This window comes from Micropterus salmoides, unplaced genomic scaffold (genome assembly GCF_014851395.1).
Source record: "Micropterus salmoides isolate LMB-PRFRI ecotype aquatic unplaced genomic scaffold, ASM1485139v1 Ms_hic_scaffold_17, whole genome shotgun sequence".
NCBI classification, from domain to species: domain Eukaryota; kingdom Metazoa; phylum Chordata; class Actinopteri; order Centrarchiformes; family Centrarchidae; genus Micropterus; species Micropterus salmoides.
The window spans coordinates 31,020,311-31,040,530 of NW_024040817.1; the positions used below are offsets into that span (position 1 = coordinate 31,020,311).

Sequence of the window (20,220 nt, forward strand, 5' to 3'; positions counted from 1 at the left end):
GTTTAATCTTCCATCCTTGACCTTTGCTTCTTTCCAAGGGCCTCTCTTCAGTAGCGCTACCAGTGAAAACAGCCCTTTCAGCTGGTCCTCTCTCCACCTGCTACACTTGCATTGTGGGAAACATTTCCTGCTCTTTCACATAATTTCCCTGTAGTGCTTTGGATGCAGGCCAGGCGCACCTGCTGATGGAGGCCGCCAGCCTGCGGAGGCTGAGAGAATCCCCAGCTATCCAGGGAAAACAAGCCACAGTGTGAGGCTTACTGGGCTGTGTGTGGCCTATCTATCTATCTATCTATCTATCTATCTATCTATCTATCTATCTATCTATCTATCTATCTATCTATCTATCTATCTCATGTCCATTAAAGAGAGTTTGGCAAATACTATCTGTTAGTTATAGTAAGTACAGAATTTCAGCTAATACATTTGGAATGAAAATGTTTAACACTGATATGCCCAAAGATTATTACCCATATGACTTTTCAATGAAGTAACAAGTGGTTATGTATATGGTACAGTTATTTTTTTATCACTTTGGTACTATTATTGCAAGTACGTGGTAAAAGTTTACAACTCTTGGTACAAAACTTTAGAATGAATTTCAAAATTTAGATTTCTCGTGAAAGTCATGAGAACATATGGTGTAATCACCAAAACACAACATAATGATATCTTTTCAGTTTAGTGGTTTTAACTATCAGAGAAGCCAATACCAAACAATACAAGATACATGTTTCAAATCCCCTTAGAAGTGCTGAAAGTACTATGCTACAGTTTACTGTAAAAGACAGATTACACAGTTTTCACAGTAGGCAGTACACTTACATTACACAACATTTACAGAATCTATAATTTCCATAATATCTATCCTATATGGAATCAAGTTGTGATCAATGAAGACATTGTCTGAGCCTGTCCACAAGATCTGATCGATACCACTACTTTGCTGCCTATTCTGCTCAACGTTGAAAGGAGTTGCTGGTGTTCACACCCCCCTTCCACAGTATATGGTTACCAGTTGAGTTTACCACCACGTGAAATTACCAATGTAATTACGGATGGTAATCACGTAGTGTGTTTTGCAGTATTATATTGTACATGCTAAAATCCTTGCAGGGGTCCTTTGTGGCTCTGTTTGTTACATAGAGCACTAAGCTACTTGCACCAAGGTTGTGGGTTTGAATCCCAATGAAGTCACATGCAGTGAAATGATTCTGATTCAGGCAAATGAAACAACAATACATTAAGCAAATATTAAGCAAATGTTTCAGTGATGATCAATTAGGAACAATGAACATAGTGATAGTAAAAGGTATTTTAACAATAGAGAAGAAAATCTTAACAAACAATCTGCATGTACTATGAACATAATGTCTTTCAATGGGAAACATGTCTTTCTACATGTTTTGTTGTGCAGAGTCAATGTCAGATGTACTTATAGTTGTGAAAAAAGGTCCTTTTTGATGATCTGTTGTGTTTTTTGTACTAAGAGTGGTGAAATGTTACCACATAGTTGTGTGAATAGTACCATAGCGACAGAAGTCTAACACAGTGTTATGGATGATAGCACAGATCCTATAAAACACTCACCGGGCTTCCAGGGTGACCCCTCTCCCCACTCTCACACAGGCAGGTCTTAGGCAGTGGGCACTGAAATGAAGACATAGGAAAACGAAGAGGTGAAATAGCTAGCAGAAACATGGAAGAACAATTCTAGCCTCCTCCACTTTGTGTTTACAAAACTGTCAAATGAATTTTGATAGCTTGCTGAGTGTTACTGTTTCTTTAATCTTGACTGTCAGAAAAGCATCAAATGTCAAAATAAAATAACACAGAAGACGATCACGTGAACAAATAGGGATAATAGGAGTTAAAAATCTCATAGTACTTACCCCAGTTTTGACAATTGTGTTCTGAAAGAACAAAAGACAAAAGGAGAGTTACTTATTGTCCAGTCCTACAGAAATCACAAATCTGCACCAACATAAAAACACACTTAAGGGCTATGCATCATTTCCAGTCATACAGGCCTATATGTTGTTTACTTTTAACATTTATTATCCAAACATTATGTGCGTCCATGAGGCCTCAGCTAGTGCGACGTGCTGCACCACATAGTGGTCTCAGTGACACGAACAAGGCTACATTTCTTGCTGTAATGCCAATGACGGCCTGAATATGCCCTAACCTTAATCCAAAACTTTTCACACTGTCAGCAGCATAGGGGAGAGCCCTGTGAGTTCAGCCAGTTTTTGCTCGAGGCGTCTTTAAAGTGAGGACATGACAGAAATGTATCCGACTGAAATATGTACATATATTTCAGGATGTGGTGCATCCCTGGAAATAATCACTTTGGATCTAAAATATCACTTTCCAGAAGAAAGAAAAAAGGATAAAGTGGTCTCTTGGCCCTGATAAGTTGTAAGATGAGCAAAGGGAGAGGATAAGTTGAGCCACATGGGGGTCAGGGACATCATTGTAATTGTGTTGCTCAAATGCAGGTTCACAACATTTCATTGCACTTAAATTGTGAAACATTGCAACTGTGTCTCCTAGTTGTTTCACATCAGTGTGTCGCTTTAAAGTCATCATGTTGGTCTTCATGTCCCTTGCCACCTATGGACTTCCCATTCTGTACCTCCCCCTCTGCTCTGACCAAATCCACAGGAGGAGCTAAAGCCCTGTCTGTCTTCCGTTTACAGAAGCATGGCATGATGGTTTCTGGCCTAAAATTCATTTTGGTGGTAAAATGTAAAAATGCAGTGTAGAATTACAGTTAAATAACACCTCATATTGTAACTTAAAGCTTACTTTTTTAAAACTAAAAATGCTAGCTGATTGGTTGTTGACTATTAAATTAATCGCCAACTATTTTGATAATCGATTAATCGGTTTAAATTGTTTTTTAAGAAAAAAAGTCACGATTCTTTGATTCCAGCTTATTAAATGTGAATATGTCCTGGGTTTCTTTGCACCTCTATGACAATAATCTCAATATCTTTGGGTTGTGGACAAAACAAGACATTTGTGGACGTCAGCCTGGGCTGGGATAAACACCGCTAAACATATTTCACCATTTTCTGACATTTTACAGACCAAACAAGTGATCAATGAACCGAGAAAATAATCAACAGATTAATAAACTATGAAAACAATCTTCAGTTTCAGCCCTAGTTCAGACTCATGACTACTTGAATGAAAAAAATCACTCTGAATGGCAAAAATCTGTTCTTTTAACGTAAATGTGCTCATCGCTTATTCCATGTGCCTCTCTCCATCACAGGGTGAGTAAAATGGGACTCAAAATGTGTGGTCACATGACCAATGTGGTGGCTCAACTTGTTATGTAACCCTAGATTGCTTTCATTGTTTATATTCATCTGTTTTAACTGTTTGTTTTATGTCTTTGTATCTACGTTCTGTTTCCTCCTCATGAATGGCAGTAGATTTGGCGGTGCACCAACATCATCTGTGATGCTTCAGACACTGAAGACTAACTGCAGACTGGTGCAAAGTGACACAAACATGACTGACCAGTTCACTGAAGAGTCTGTGATCCAGCTGGCTGTCAGTGAGGCTGAAGACGTGCTGCTGTGGGGGGGCGCTGGCAATGGATCGTAGTTTTGTACCCATGGCACCGTCCTTGGGCAGGTCTGAAAGCTTGATAGTGAACACCCTGATGTTGTGCCGTTTGGCCTCTGCAGCAGCTGTCACAGCGCTGGGGCTTCGTGGGTGATCCGATCCATCCACCATCAGCAGCGCCACCCTCAGGCTGCTAGAAGATGTCTCGCGGCTGAACACCTGGGTGGCGTTAGTGATGGCGTAGGCCGAGTAGGTGCCGTGGCCGATGAAGGTCATGGAGGCCACCCGGCTCTGGAAGACGTCCATGTCCTGCCAGTCTCTGAAGTTGTGCTCCACTGACACGGTGCTGCTGTACTGCAGCGCGGCCAGTCGCAGACGCAGACGCCAGCCGGCTGAATGGAGCTGCATGAGCTTGGTGCTGAAGCGCAGGATGAACTCCTTCTGTTGCTCAAAAAGCAGAGATTTGGCATTCTCTGAACTGTCCACGATGAACATGATCTCCACCGGGCAGATCAGGGCTAAGCAGGAGGCAAAACACAGCAGGCTTACACTCTAGAGTTTTTCTTAATCGCTGTGTCTCATTTTTTGAATCAGTCTGAACATTCTCTAAACTGTAAGCACAGTCGTTGCATGGGACATCACTACTCTTTTACATTTCAACAAAAGGTAGGTTTCATTTACAACCTAGTTACAGTGTCAGTAAATCAAAAGTGTTGTTTTGTCAGTGTGAGCAGGAGAGTTTAGTTTTTTCACCATGAACAGCCAACGTCAACCCTGGAAATGTTTCTTATATGCAAATCTCTGTTGAGTTCTACTTTTCTGTGTACACTGACTGCTCACCATACTAAAAAGTCAATACTGTACAGTACTGTAGTACACAGAAAATGGATAATGCACATTTGTAAGTATAAAGTAAATATATTTGTGTAGCAGGGTGTTACTGTAAGCAGAAAATTCACCTTTGACCTTTCATGTACAGGTGCATCTCAAAAAATTATAAAAATAAAATAATTTGAGCTGCACCTGTATTTTTAATACTGTAAATTACGTCAAATTTATGATTTAACTTAACTTCTCAGTCTTACAAACTCAAAAAGTCAGCCAGTGTTTTCTCAGCAACAATTCCCACACTTAGCCTCATGCTGACTGCAGTCATTTTCCCATGATTCCCATTCCACACTTCCACAAAAAAAATCCAAATAGTTTGAGCTGCACCTGTAAAGGCACATACAATGAATAAAAACGTTGCCACAAAATGACGTCCATGCCATCTTGTGCGTGTATGTCTTTTGACAAACATTTTGCACATGATGGCTCAGACATGTGCAAGTGGTTATGGTGCAAATTATAGACAATTGCTCTTACACTTTTGCACACGTGCCAAAACACATTTTTCACAATTTGCTTGAATGAATGAAAAATTCATTGTGACCAATAAACTAACTCATTGTTTCGAAACAAAATCTCATTCAAGAATTGAACCAAAGCAAATGAGAAAAACTGCAATAGCAAACATTTAGAGAGGTTTCAAGAAGTTGGTGTTCTATAAGTACGTTCTATCAAAATAGTTGCATATTTTAGAAATGTTAGACTCCATTGTCCAACCAGCAATGGTCCCTTCACCCATTCAACTCTCAAGAACAAGCCACTACTGACTATTTGGTATGAAATATCATGGTGAACAGATAGGGAATTTCTGATGACTTTGGTAATACACTGATCTGCCATCTTGTGCTACCATTGGGTCAGACTTTTTCCTGGACAAACCTGTTCGATGACAAGACATCTTGAAAACTAAACAACTAACAAGGGGATATCCAACAACTGAGCCAAGATGGCCTGATGTTACTGTTTGACATAACTTCAGACTAAAAAATGTCCAAACTCTCTCAAATCACATATGTTGGCTATTCTATGTGATCTCCTTCTGGTAGCTAATGTTTACATTGACGCTTTTATCCAGAGCAACCTACAATTGCTATACATGTCAGAGGTCGCACACCTCTGGAGCAACTAGGGTTTAAGTGTCTTGCTCAGGGACACAATGGTGGATGGGTCACAGTGGGGGATTGAACCCGGGTCTCTCACACCAAAGGCAGGCGTCTTATCCAGCACTGCCCCACCCTTAATGTAATAACTAACATAACAATGAGCCTCCTCTGAAACAGTTTGGAGCCCCCCCCCCCCCTTGCAAATGGCAACATTATGCAACTGTCAGACAATGAATTAAATCATTTGTGTCCCAAAACAGCATCAACTGTGCAGTCGATCATAGTGTTACAGTACACACTGTATTAACACACACTCCTTTAAATCCTGTAAAGCTGCACAGACTTCCATTCATTTTTCCTACAGTTAAATGCTGAAAGAAATTAGTTCTACTCTATCGATCTCTTATTAACTCTATTAATTCAAATCATTTTTGGACAATGTGATGTATAGCACTGATACATTTCATGGCTATTTAACACTCACTTTTGGTCTCACTAATGATGACTTCTCTTTGGCCTTTCCTCCTTCTGCTTTGGCATCTGGTTGGGCTTGACAGGGCCAAAGTCAGGATCAAAACCTTTAGGAGCCACTGCATAGTTATTGTTTAGTCCAGCTGCTAAACCTGGAAAATGAGAGAAATTGATATTAAATGTGGTAAATCATGCTGCTTTGAGACTTAATAATGGACCCTGTCAGTCCGCTGGCATCTGCCATGCAGGGTCACTCAAGCACAAACACTGCAATGATTTCACAGTGACACAAGAGGGAGACAAGACTGTAACAACTGCTGACAGATGAGGGTTGACTTCCTTCAGCATCCTATGGTGATGGCAGGCAGGCATTCAGATCACACAACTCAACTATGTGCTCATGTTGTGCTTTATAATCACAGCTGCTGTTTGACATTATCACTATCACCTCTTCCTCTGGGCTACATCTGCTGGAAGCTCTTTATACTGTAGTATTCATTTAATTATGGTTGCATGTGAGGTCATAGTGGAAAATGTTTCAAATCCATGCAGAGGACTGTTGATTTGTGACAGTATTGGATTTTTGCGTCCATGTGATGAAGTACTTTGATTTGTCAGGTAAAAAAGTTGATGTATTAGCCCAGAACAGAAATTCCTGTGTGGTTACCTTATCCAGACACTGAAAATATTGAGTTTGTTCCATAATATATATTGACATTGTGATATAGAGTTATGTAAACCATCTGCTCACACACATTTTTGATTGCCCACACATAACCACTACTATCACTATTGCTAATGCGATAACTACTGATAATATTATCTCTACAACACATTTTTACTACTACCAATTACTATTAAAACTACTGCTAATGCTATCCTACTACCACTCTGCTGCTGCCACTGACCAGTACTCCATATGAAATATTTGAATAGAAATTCAAAAAGGCAAAGGGTTTTTGAAAAAACCCAGTGTCCACATTAGCATATCAATGGCAGATTTTAATTACCATGAGACACGTACCTGTGTGTTATTAAAAGAAGAGGTCCAGGTCAGTCCATCAGTGAGGTGAGCAGGAGCTGCAGTGCTGTGTTCCCAGGCTGGTTTCTCTGTAGAGGCAGGGAGAGCCACAGCAACAGGTCTGGTTGTCACACTGGTGACAATTCCTGCACATTACAACAACTAAGACTTCCTCTTCCTCCCTTCACAATAAAACTTTACTTGAGCGACAAAGAAATGTTCGGTTAAAAGTGTAATTATTTTATATTTCGAGTTGTATTTCATATTTAATGTGCAACAAAAAGTATATTTTGAAATGTTATTTGTAGTTCTGTATAGCGCCTACACCTTTTTTGTAAATGATAGATTTTCTGCTTTTATTTTGGAGGCAATTTCAATTACTGAGTCTGATAAAGTCACTGGGAATGCACCTCTAACAGCAGAGACTGACTTTCTGGGTTTAAACTGTGAAGCCCAGCCAGTGATCATCAAAAATACCTACCCAGTGAGTAACTTTAATCACTTTTCTTTTCCCTCAAAGTCTTTAATTTACTCAAGTTTTATGCTGCCTGCTTCGATTTTTACTCAATTGAATTCAAATATATTATCAGCTAGTAAAAGGTGGGTAGAGTAAGTTTAAGTGAGGTTATTCTTCCTGCTGCATGGCTGTAGAAAAACAATTACAGTATTCAGTCAAAAGAACTTTGGAAGAATAATTTAGAAGTAAGAATATGAAATTACTCCTTTAGAAATAATCAAAAAGAAAAAGTCAGTACAAAGAAGTAGGCTAATTTTCATTATTTTAGAGTGTTCTATTGTTGTATGATGAATATTATTTAAATTATTATCAGTGACACATTAATGGATAATCAGCATAATGTTGTAGCTTTTTAAGGTGGAGTGAAGTTTAGCTAGTTTAGTCTATAACAATAAATCATATGTCATTTTCATAAGCTGAAATCTTCCTAAAATCCGTTAAAAAGTAGACCCATGTTGTCTTACCTGGCTCAAACTGCTGCAGTAGAGGGACCACGTTATTCTTCCCTGTTAGCTAAAGAATCCTGATGCTTGGAAGGAAATATGAAGAAGTTACCCCTTGATGACTGAATTTGTTTACTAAAAAAAAAAAAACTTATTTCTGTTTTCATTTGCTTTCAAGCTGATGTTAAATTAAGTGGAAATTGTTAATTTGTCTATAGAATATATATATATGAATTCAGGTATGATGTAGGTATGAGCAAATTAGTGACAATAGGCATAAATGAGAAACCAGTGCTTGCAAAAGGTTCCTAGGTATATACTGAATATGCGCAAACATTGGGGGAATTCATGCTCTATCTCAGCTGCAGTCTGAAAGGAAGAGGTCTGTTGCAAATTCACGACAATCAGCGTCAAGGGGTTAAATTATCTAAACATAATAAATAAACAATAACATTAATGAAAGTCTATATACCACAATCAGGGGCCACAGAAATTAAATCTTAAAAATACAACAGTGTGCATTCACTTTTTTATTTCTCATATGGGTTAATGTATCTATGAACAAACTGAATTCAACCAGAAAAATATGAAGGCTTTGGAAGGACTTGTGAAATTTAACAACTACAAATATCTCATATGATATGTTATATAACTCAAAAGTTTATTAACATATTTTGACTTAAGGCATAAGTAATAATGACTTATGGCATAATTGTTGTAGTGTCTAGTTTTGTTATAAACTTCTCATGTCCCTCCAAAACACAGACGAGGAGGGGCAGTGGCAGTAAATTCATATATCCATGTCAATACATTTAGAATTTATCTGATCTTGTTCAAAACACAGAATTGGAAGAGCCAACACCATGCCTTTTGTCTAATGGTGAACTCCAAAAAGTTTCCCTCTGGATGAAATCTTATTACAGCTTTTCTTTCCCCACATGTTTGTTTGTACCTTTTATGTGTGTTGATTTTGTCCCACAAACGTTTAAACAAAGCACTTGAACATCAACATTTTGATATCCTATGTGACATTTCATCAACTCAATTAGACCTGTGAGATTACCTTTATCATCACACAAAGCTGGAACAAAGATTGTACCCCTTTCAATTAACAGTAATATTACTGTTGTTTCAAATTATATCCTATGTGGTGCAAAGCTGTAAGCATAACACAATTTCCAAGACAGTAATCCATGCTGATGGAACTTTGAGAGTTTAGCCAGCAATTTAGAAACAGTAGTTCCCCCCGATTAGACTTTAAGCCACCTACATTTTAAAATATATTGTGTGGTATAAAATTCCATAAATCAATATAAGATTTCTAATCCTCCATCTGCTCGCTGATGATTCATTTTCTTACAGAACACATCATTAACAGAGGGGCAAAACAAGTGTTGATACACCATCATCCTTTGTCAAGAAACACTCTTCCAAAAATGGAAAGGTCTCTATGAAGCCGCATGTTAATTTTAGGGAGAAACTATGAATACTAAGATATTTAACACATTAATGAGACCAAAAGTGAGTTTGACAGGGACATTTTAGCAATAATTCTCTCCGCCTTTGTTACTTTTATCATTACATGTAATCATTTAATCCATTGTTGATAGAAAAATATTGACTAGAGCAACTTTAAGTACGTCTTTACAGTATTTTCATTGTTTTATTAAAATTATTTCACCCTTGCTGCAGGAAATGCAACTTGAAAAACTTTCTGACTTGCCTGAAGTCGCCTACTACTACTGCTCATCACCCACACGCTGAGAAACTACTGGTGATGATCCCTGTAAAGGTCATCGCAATTATCTTCCACTAGGGTGAAAACCCCAGGCAAAATGTGAGAGACTCTGCTCCTGAGCCAGGGTGGAAGACAGAACACGGAGGTAGAAGTAGGTCAGTGTCTGGTGATAGACCAAAATATATTTCATTTAGAGTGTGGGGGGGGGGGATACTTAGGTTTTAAACCGAATCTTTATGGAGTTGTATGCTGGGTGGCAACCTGAGAATGTTGAGCGGCTGTGAGAAACTGTACCTGGAGGATGTCGTTGTGAGAAACTCCTATTAGCTGCTTCCATAATTCATCCAGACAGGTGAAGATAAGGCCTCATGCCCAATTCCTACATAAATCACTGATGCGTCTGAGACCTGCCGCTGCTCTCAAGTTACCAATTATTTAATAAATATTACCTGGAACTTCGGAGAACGCATTACTTAAAAGAGCCTCTCTTTTCATTGTACATCCATTTGATACTTCTTAGAATAAACTCCACTCTAAACTGAACTCACACAAATTTAACACAACTGTAAAATACCACCAAAGTCAGAGAAAACTATTTGGCTCTTAGTCTTTGAATATTCCACTATGTTCATCAACCTGTCACTAACTTTGTCTGTCTGCTGTTTGGAACTGAGAACGCAGTGTACGTTTATTAGACATTTTCTGTTTAAAATAGCCACCTGCTGCTGCTGCTGCTGCTGCTGCTGCTGCTGGGAACAAGATTGATGAGAACAGTGAGACTGAAACAAATCAGTACAGCTGCCTGCTCTAAAAGCAAAACAATGAGCTGAAAGGCACAAAAAAGTTCTCGGGGAGCTGAGGGGTCTGGTGTTAATGCTGTGGATTCACCACTAAGGGCAACCCCCGTCACATTGCACACAGTGATTTGAACCATTCTCAATTATATCATTGTATTATATTAACCTTTACCTGCTTTAGTGGCACAGCCATTCCTGTGAGCTGTATCACATTGGTGAGATAAATACATCATCCTGTCATTGTTCTTGTCACCTTATTTCAAATGACTTATTCTAGATATCACACAAGCTTAAATGACATGCCTTGTTTAAACTAAATGTGTGTAACTTGTAAGAGCCAGTGGGCAGCGTGTGTGTGGCCGATGCCGCTGGCACTATGGGAAGAGACTGGCGGTAAAGCTGGCTGTGGCACACTGTCTGCAGACGGCTCTGTGTTAAGACAACACAGCCAGGCGGCACCAACTTCAATACCAGACTGCCAGTTTAGAGGGCGCTTCCTGCAGCAGTTCAACATATTTTGATAAGACCAACAGGCTTTTTACAGCACACGGCTGCACACCCAGACACTATCTGGACACAACCTGAGTACACTGTTAATGGTGGGTAGGAAAGCTGCCACAGACTCACAGCTCCTATGTATAGGGGAGACCGGGTATGGTTGTAAAACTTTTGCTTCAGCAACTATAACTCACGGAATTTTGTAGTTAGAGTTCTCAAACTCTACAAGAATGTCACAGACCTGAGTTGATGTCAAATGCATTGAGTTCCCTTGTTACAACCTACCCCTCATAGGTTGTAACAATAAGACAAAAGAATCAAAAATAGACACCACACTATGATATGCTTCAAAAACAGGTAGTTATACAGTGGGCCCAAAAAGTATTTAATCAGCCACTGATTGTGCAAGTTCTAATACTGAAAAAGATGAGGTCTGTAATTTTTCATCATAGTTACACTTCAACTATGAAGTGTTGAAGTGTTACAGGTCTGTGAGAGCCAGAAATCTTGCTTGTTTGTGGGTGACCGAATACTTATTTTCCACCATAATTTACAAATAAATTCTTTAAAAATCCTACAATGTGATTTCCTGGATTTTTTTTCTCATTTTGTCTCTGATAGTTGGAGTGAAGGTCCGCCGCCAGGTCAGTCGTGGCCGGCCTTCAGGTGGAACCCAGCGAAACGCCTTCTTCGGGATTCGGATGTCATTCATGCGGATAATGTGTCCGACTAGACTTAGGCGACGGCGTGCGATGATCACGCTTAACTTGGGCAGCTTGCCTCGTTTAAGGACCTCCTCGAAGTACTGTATCCTCAGTATCCGCCGAAGGCAGCGTTGGTGAAAGACGTCTACTCTTCGAGAAATTTTAAAGGAAATAATGCATCACATGTTGCCTGAGAAACTATATTTCAATCTAATATAAGTCAAACAATTCTATCTGTAGTAGTATAGATACTAAAAAAAATATAGTCGAAATAGGTCGAAAACTTTACTTTCCAACCTCAAAATCCGTTTTTCCTCTATATATTCTGAATGCACCTCTTTCCAGACTTGATAACCACCATGCCTGATCAGAGAGGAAGTAGGTAAATACTGAAATGATCACCTAACTCCTATCTTATCTCTAGTTGGTTTTAGTTTAAAAATTTCAGAAGAAATGAGAAAAAATCCGGAATAAAACGTTGATTCAACTTTTGCTGCAACGCATCATCTGGCAACACACTGTGCTGCAAATGCATGCAAGCACATATTCCTGATACTTACTTTGCAACATAAACAGCAAAATTCTACTGATTGCCTTACAATTGTCAAGACTTCTAAACTGCTTCCTTTTGTCTGACAAGCTTTAAAGAGGAACTCTGCACTGTGCATATGATCATATAGGTTCTTGTTGGCTTTGTCTGACCGCGGCCCCTGCCCTCTGTGCGTCTCACACATACCTGCTGGTGAGCTGCAAGCCTGGTAAGTGGCGGCGGGAAAAACAACGTTGTTAATGATCGAGATTCATTCCTCTTCTGTGGCAGTAAACACAACACATGGGCTCGATCACAAATAAATAAAGCATAAGATATTTAGGGCTGGCATACAATGACATTAACCACAATTATTAGCAAGTCTACAGCTATGTGCCTGCACTGTCCAACAGACACACACACTGGAGAGCTTCTCATAGTAGAGCATCTAGCCCAGCTACAACACCGGCATCCACACAGCGACTCTCCCAAAGGGCCATAAATGTGCTTGTAGAGCATAAGCTCCACCAGACTCCCTGTCTTTCCAGCAGACAAATAGAGTTTGACAGTAGCTTCTCATGGCTGGTTAGCTCTGACTACCAGCTCTATGTCACTGTCCATGCTGCACTGAGCGGCGGTCAGTCAGTCTCCCTGTGTGCCCACCCCACCCCGAGGCCATGTCTACGATAGTTGGCATTTTTTAAAAATGTGCCGGAAGGGAGGGTTCTAGCAGAATTTGAGGGTGTAATTAAAACTTGTGGAAAGGACTGACTCTAATTGGACCTGAACCTGAATCATATCAACCCAGAGCTATTTTCATCCAAACACCCAGGGCTGTAAACTTGAGACTTGTGAAAATGAAGACTTGCAACTCTACTTGGTCTCATCTGCTGTGAGACTTAACTTACTTGAGACCTGTAAACCTGAAGACTTGACTAGACATTCACCCAGAGATGATCGACGTCCTGCTCTGTGTATGGTCAATAAACTTTTGCCAAAATATGGTTATATACACTACTTTCTGATCAGTGTCCGAGGACGATCTGTTACCTTTCAGTTTTATCCTGCTTTGATCCTGATCCCCACGCTGTGGATGCTGTGGTGTGTTGAGTATAATTACACATTGTCATTTCCACCAGTGGTTGAGTTCCATCAAAGTTTTGTCTTATGTGTCTCAGTGTGGCAATGGGAAGGGTTTCATCTCAAAAAGACAAAAGTAAGCCAAATATTAGCACTGTGGGAAGGAGGGAATCCAACGAAGCTTACTTGCTGGAATGACGTTTGTGCCATCATAAATAGCTTTTCATGGCAGACTTGCGTGTTTTGGATGAGCACTGAAATGCCAGCTCTCTCAACAATATTCAGTTCAGGAGTTTAGGTTTGTTGGTGTTTTTTTTCAACAAAGATCAGTCAAAATAACTGCAACATAGAATATCCTGGAACACAGCTGGTTTTCAATGCTTTGAGCACCACGTTTATTCCCCTCCATAGTACTAGGATGGAGGCATAAATCTCAGAGAAAAATATCTGAAAACCTTGGCACATAAAAGTATTAAAATTATTCTTTTGTGATTCTGGTGAACTGAGAACTTCAAAGTGTCACATGCTGCTATATATCTGCTGCAGTACCAGGCTGCAGAGACAGTTTTAGAGCCTGTGAATGCTTACATGAGGCGCTCGCAGGTATGAAGTCTTCTTGAACTTGCCATGCTTGGATCATTTGTTAAAGCTCCCTGTGGCACTTCAGACTTTGGCAGGCCTGACAGCTTCAGACGGTCGGTCCATACACCCCGCCAAGGGGCCCTGATAGGCATGTGATAGATATGCACAGGTTGTTTTAGACATGTTGGCTCACATTGTATCATGAGGAGCTACTATTTCACGGGCAACTTAATAATAAAAAAAATCACAGTGTCCACCTTGGTATGTAGAATATGACCTCCTAACCTTTGGAGGTATGGTAATGGGTTCAACACTGAGTTTTACAAGATCCACAGCTCAGTCTAGCAGTTACTGTGGTCGATCCAAGGTTAACAACCAGAACAGAATGGCACTAGAAACTCCAGCCCTCACAAAAAGAAGTTTTGCCTCTGAAGGACTAACCTTAAGAGGGGAATTTTACATTGCTATGACTGATGATGACTTACACTATGTGACAAAGGCAAACAGAAGCAGACCTGCACTTATGAGCGTGATGATGACGCGGGCGTATTAGATTGGTAATTGCTTTTTAAGGTAAACAAGATTTTGTCCTGTCAAGGTGGACCCACCAACAGGATCAAGAGGCTAATTTTATTTGACAGTTTCAGTAGAGGAAGTCTGTAAAACCTGCGATGAAACGTGCCTCATTCTGCCCGTGGAGCTATTACTTCACCCAAAGAATTTCACTTAATAGTTTTAGCTTCCCATTAAGAAACTAAAGCGTGATAAATGTTTTATTCTCTGAGGTTATAAAGTAGGACTGGGCGATATGGCCAAAAATGTTATCATGACAAAAACATTTCATACCATTCGATATCTATAATTATCAGGATAAATGTCAAGTTTAAAGGCTGAGTTTTGTTTCTGAGTGAAAATTGAAGAAACCAGATGGTTAACAGATGGCTAAACTTTTCTTTATGGTCAGAACAAGACAAACAGTGGCTCACTTCACAATGAGGTAGAACATTCAAAACCATTCTGATAAAATCTTTTCTCAACAAACAGGATTAGTAAATGTTTTTTCAGTCCCTTTTCCTCAACAAAATGAAATGTCTTAATAGAAAAATCAAACATTTAATGAGGATATATTTAACATTTGTTATATTGCGATTGAGGAACATTATATTGTGATAATTATCATTATTATTTTATTGCCCAGCCCTACTATAAAGTCAAACATTAACGAGAAATAGGTTTGTTATTGTTAACAGGTGGATGAATTGAACACAGACACTAAAAAACGACCTGTTCTGGCTCAATCCACCATAATGACAGGTGATGATAGTACTTTACGTCACTGTGTTTACAACTTGTTGCACTACCACCAGGTGGCAAAACAATCAGTTGCCATAATTAACACTAATCAACAGTTTTACATTAGTCATGGATTAAATGACGATGTGTACTGGACTGTACCCCAATTGCTGTTCCACTGGTGTGCGTGCATGTGTCTGAATGTCTTTTTTCTGTTTCTATTAAGCAGTTGGCATCTTAGCCTCTGCTATTCAGTGCATTAATGTGTGTGAATGGGGTGAATGTGATGCAGTGTAAAAGCTCTTTGAGTGGTCGGAAGGAATGGAAAACTAGATTTAAATTCATCATGTGGGCAGAAACACAATTCCAAAAGAGCATTCATGTTGCTCTGTGTCAGCTGGATGTAAATAAACAACTATTTTCTAACAACTTTAAAGCTAATAAAGTTAGTAATATTAAAGTATGCTAATTCTGTATGCCAGTTTTGTGTTTTCACTTTGTCCTGCTGCCCCCAAGTGGCCGAAAGAATAAATGAACCTACTTTAAAATATTCACTTGTACACTGGATTTCAGTTATCTTTTTTTTTTCTTTTCTTTTTTCCAAGTGGAGGTATCTGCACCCCAAACCTCCTCCTTTATCCAGACTTGGGACTGAAACAGATTGCGCTGGCTTGCGCATGTTCATTGCTTTTTACTGACATTTAGTTTACTTTTCAAAGTAAACTAAATAAAAGTAGAATGAATAAATGTGAATGCAGGATTAGACAAGGATAAACAGAAAATGACATTCCCCTGACAAAGTGTGTGAGATTGAGCGATAGTGTCGGTGGATGGACGCAGGTGGAGCAGATGCTGCAACATTAACAGCGGTGTCTCGACTTGCTGGAACACGGCAGCTGCCTTCCTCCAGGCAACTGCTCTCCCACCCATCAACGGGCTGAATGTGGCCGGGATATATTAGTTCTTTTACAGCAGTTGACATTATCACCCCGCCTCTTTGGTAATGATATACACATCCATACATTGGTTTGCCATAAAGCTATATTTCACAGTGATCATTTCCTCACATTTTATCTCAGGATTCTGAAGTGGTTGGCATTTATCATTCTGTTGAAGGACGATACTTACAAATTAAAATCCTGTCAACACACACTCAACCCCAGGGCTCTGGAAAATACTGGATCATGTTTCATACTGATTCATTACAAGATGTAATGAAAATGCATAATGATTCCTTAAGATTTCATGTCCAATAACTTGTGAAGGCAGATACTTTAAATATTTACCGAACATATGTGAAATTGATTGATTGAAGAAAACCTGAACAACTTGAAATAAATTACTTCCTTTCCAATTTTAATAATAAACATATTTATTTCCATGCCCCACCCCTTTTGTTTTTTTTATTTCAAATCTGTGCAATGTACATACATCTTTTTAAATGATCCATTGTTATACAGTAATTAATAGTGTCTAACAGTTAAAATAGCTGCACTAGCCCACTACAACTTTGAAAATCCTACTTACAATACTATAACAATGGAACACTAAATTGGGCCATTCTGCAAAAGGAGTACTTGTTCAAACGTGTGTAATTTCAATTAAAGGAATAGTTTGACATTTTGGTAAATATGCTTATTCACTTTCTTGCAAAGAGTTAGCTGAGCAGGTTGACACCACTCTTATGTCTGTACAGTAAATATGAAACAACTGCCAGCAGCTGATTAGTTTAGTTTAGCGTAAAGACTGGAGACAGGTGGAAACAGGTAGTTAAAACAATCTGCCCACCAATATTAATCTCCAATTCTCATGAATTTTTCTGTGCATTTCCCAAAATTTCAACTGCTGAAGTCACTTTGTAGAGCAAAAAATGTTCCAGACGTACCGTAGATCCAGCTTGTGAGGATTTGCTGCTTTCCTTTGTCTTATTTGATGACATAGTGACCTAAAAAACGATTCATCCTCTGCATTTAACCCATCCCTAAGGGAGCAGCCACTGTACACCGCCCGGGGACCAACTCCAGATTGCAGTGCAGTTTCTGGTCAAACGACACTGACTGGAGAACATACCTAACTATTTGTTTTTTTGATGGTGGCACCGGGGCACCAAGAGGAAAGCCACGCAGACACGGGGTGAACATGCAAACTCCAAACAGAAAGGCCGGAATGTCCGTGGTCCTATCCACTAGACCACCGTGCTGCCCAAATACCTCACAAGCTGAGCAGTACAGTATATTAGTTTCTTAGCTGGACCAGGTTTAGTCAATGTGCTGCTCAGAACACACCTGTGGACTGGCCATGCCTAGCCAAAAAAGCTTTGTTTATGCTCAACGGTGTATCCCCTCCATTCTTAACGTAACGTGTTACTTTATCTAGGTAAAATACTGTGCTTATTATCTAATGTATACTCCGAAGTAATAATGTGCGGTATATCAGATTTATCCTATTTCAAAATACAGTTTTACCCGGCTGCTTTAGTTCATTCCTCCACTCGTCACGTCACTTGTGCACATTATAAAAGCAATTTCTCATTTGAACAATTGCTTTGGCACATTCATGCAAACGATTACAGGTATGTAGGTACTATTGTCTGCTGTTTTCTACATTATCAATTGCTCATGTCATGTTGATTTCAGTGTATTATAGTAGTTCTCAGTTGAATAGTCTTACCCTGAAAAAACATCAAGGCATAAGTCACTACAGGCAAAATGGTTGAACACGTCATAATCTGTCCAGCATATTTTCCATACATGTCTATTAGACTTTTTTGTAAATGTGTCATGACTAGATGAAGACAGCTTTTGTGACGTGAATGAGAATCTGAGCCCTGACAGACAGAACATCAGCCTGAGGGCTGTTTCCCATGTTTCCAAATCACTTTATCTGAGGGGAGGCCCACATTAAAAACCCCGGCCTTTCTGTGTTGAGTTTACATGTTCTCCCCTTATCTGCGTGGGTTCTCTCTGGGTGCTCCAGCTTCCTCCCACAATCCAAAGACATGCAGGCTAGGTTTGGTGTCTTGGGTGTGAGTGTGACTAGTGTGTGTGTACAGTATATGTGTGGCCCAGCGATAGGCTCGTGGCGCAGAATCATTCCCCCTCCCAATTTTTCTAGGCACCTACTCATAGATGTATAAGATGAGGGAGTTTTTCCCCCTTACTTTGTTGAATTCAGTTTGTTTTTAAGAATTGGCCGAGATTTGAGTAACTAATAATTTGCCAGCAGTATCAAAATGTTTACAGGATATTCAACCTTTGTTTCATTACAATACATTTGTTGTTCCAGATACTTGACTTATATAAGATTGTATAACAGCAATAAAGTATGTCCATGGATAGATATGAGTTAAATACAGTTCTTCCTCAGCAGGAACTGTACACCAGAGTGTGCAGCCATTTCTGGTCTTTGGCATTCTTCTAGTGACATTGGATGAATTCTTCGCAGAATCTTTGGTTTGTACTCTCCCTAGCGTGTCAGAGAATACTGCAATGGATAGCAGAAATAAGAAAATAAAAACAACCCCACGTTTCTTTTTAGCACTGTAGCCAGGAGAGAAAATCCATCATCTTCAGAATCAGGAACCTTAGAAACAACTGGAAAACCTGATATATATTTTGATGTCTGTGCTCCCATTGATCTTCGCCAACTAACTAAAGATTTCTTCATCTAAACCAGTGGCTCTCAAACTGGGAGCGTGAAAAAGTCAGATATCCACTGATCTAAACCATCAACCTGTCTCTTGGACCCCATCCCTACTAGGCTGCATAACTTAGTTAGCACGTCTTTACTAGACACAAACAATCTGTCCTGTCTTCAGGGTTTGTTTACCAGTCCTGTAAAGTAGCTGTAAGTAAACCTCTTCTTAAAAAGCCCACTCTTGATCTAGGAGTTTCAGCCAATCTAGATATATCTATATCTATTTCCTATCTCTAACCTTCCATCAATCTCAGTTTGTTGACAGAAGGAGAGAGGAGAGGAGAGAGGTGAGAGATGAGAAAGCACAAGACTACAGGAGAGGGAAGAAGTCCAGTTAGTAACAAGTAATGGGATAAGAATGCATACAGCTGGAGAGGGCGAGGTGAAAAATGAAAAGATGCATTTAATGGTGAAAAAATTCAGTTTACAGTACTTTACTTCTTGAATTAATACTTTGGAAGCACATTTAGAAAATGGATTCCTATGGTAAGGACCTAATTGGTCCTTCCAAGTGACAACAGCTTTCATGACCAGTCTTTGCAAAAGAAGAATCCACGCTTATTGTTTCAACTGTATATGTAGTTTATATATTTAATACTCCAGTGATAACGGTTAGTTCCCTTTTCTCATGCTAAAGAACATCTCATTAGAGTGGGAATTGGGCAATATGGGTTCAAATCAACAGACCAAATGGATTTATAGTCCGTTTCCTCTAAACTATAGTGCTGTATATATTTTTGTTCTGTGCAATTACTTATTTCTACACTGTGCCACTGTCTCCTGCTGCGACCTGTGCAATGCTCCACATCAATCACATCTGTATATAAAAAGGTGTATATAGTGTACATTAACTACTTATTCTTATTTATCTTTTTCTCATATATGTTCATCTATTCTTTATTATTTAATGTGCATTTTCCTATCTGTTGTATTGTGCTTTATCTGGAACTGCTGTCACAGCTGAATTTCCCTAGAGTGGGATCCATAAAGTCTAAAATCTAATCTTATTTCAGTGTGTTTCAGTACACTTCTCTCCCCTCCACTGCTGGCTTCTCTGGTCATACTGCCCCCTGCTGCCCATTATGGCTCATGCACTTTTCATATGGAGCATGTCTATACCATCCTTTTTAAAATGCTCTCACGCTAATAGAAAATATAAAAGCATCACAGTATTTAACAAGGCAGACAAAGCGTACTGCTACTGTATGACACTGAGTGTGTCCTTGATATGATCAGGTTTTTGGAGTATCCCTGTAATGTGTTTTGCATGTAAACGTC

General features: G+C 39.4%; 1 protein-coding gene across 1 annotated transcript in view; it reads right to left on the minus strand.

Annotated features, from left to right (window-relative positions):
• Window positions 1-6,169, minus strand: part of col28a1a (collagen, type XXVIII, alpha 1a) — a gene marked incomplete at its 5' end in the record, with an annotated part of 48,202 nt that extends 42,033 nt beyond the window's left edge. Inside the window, 4 exons of the mRNA XM_038724294.1 lie at window positions 1,591-1,650; window positions 1,893-1,913; window positions 3,535-4,100; window positions 6,058-6,169. Coding sequence (XP_038580222.1) covers window positions 1,591-1,650; window positions 1,893-1,913; window positions 3,535-4,100; window positions 6,058-6,169 — 759 coding nt within the window. The remainder of the gene's footprint in view (window positions 1-1,590; window positions 1,651-1,892; window positions 1,914-3,534; window positions 4,101-6,057) is intronic.
• Window positions 6,170-20,220: the final 14,051 nt, after the last annotated feature.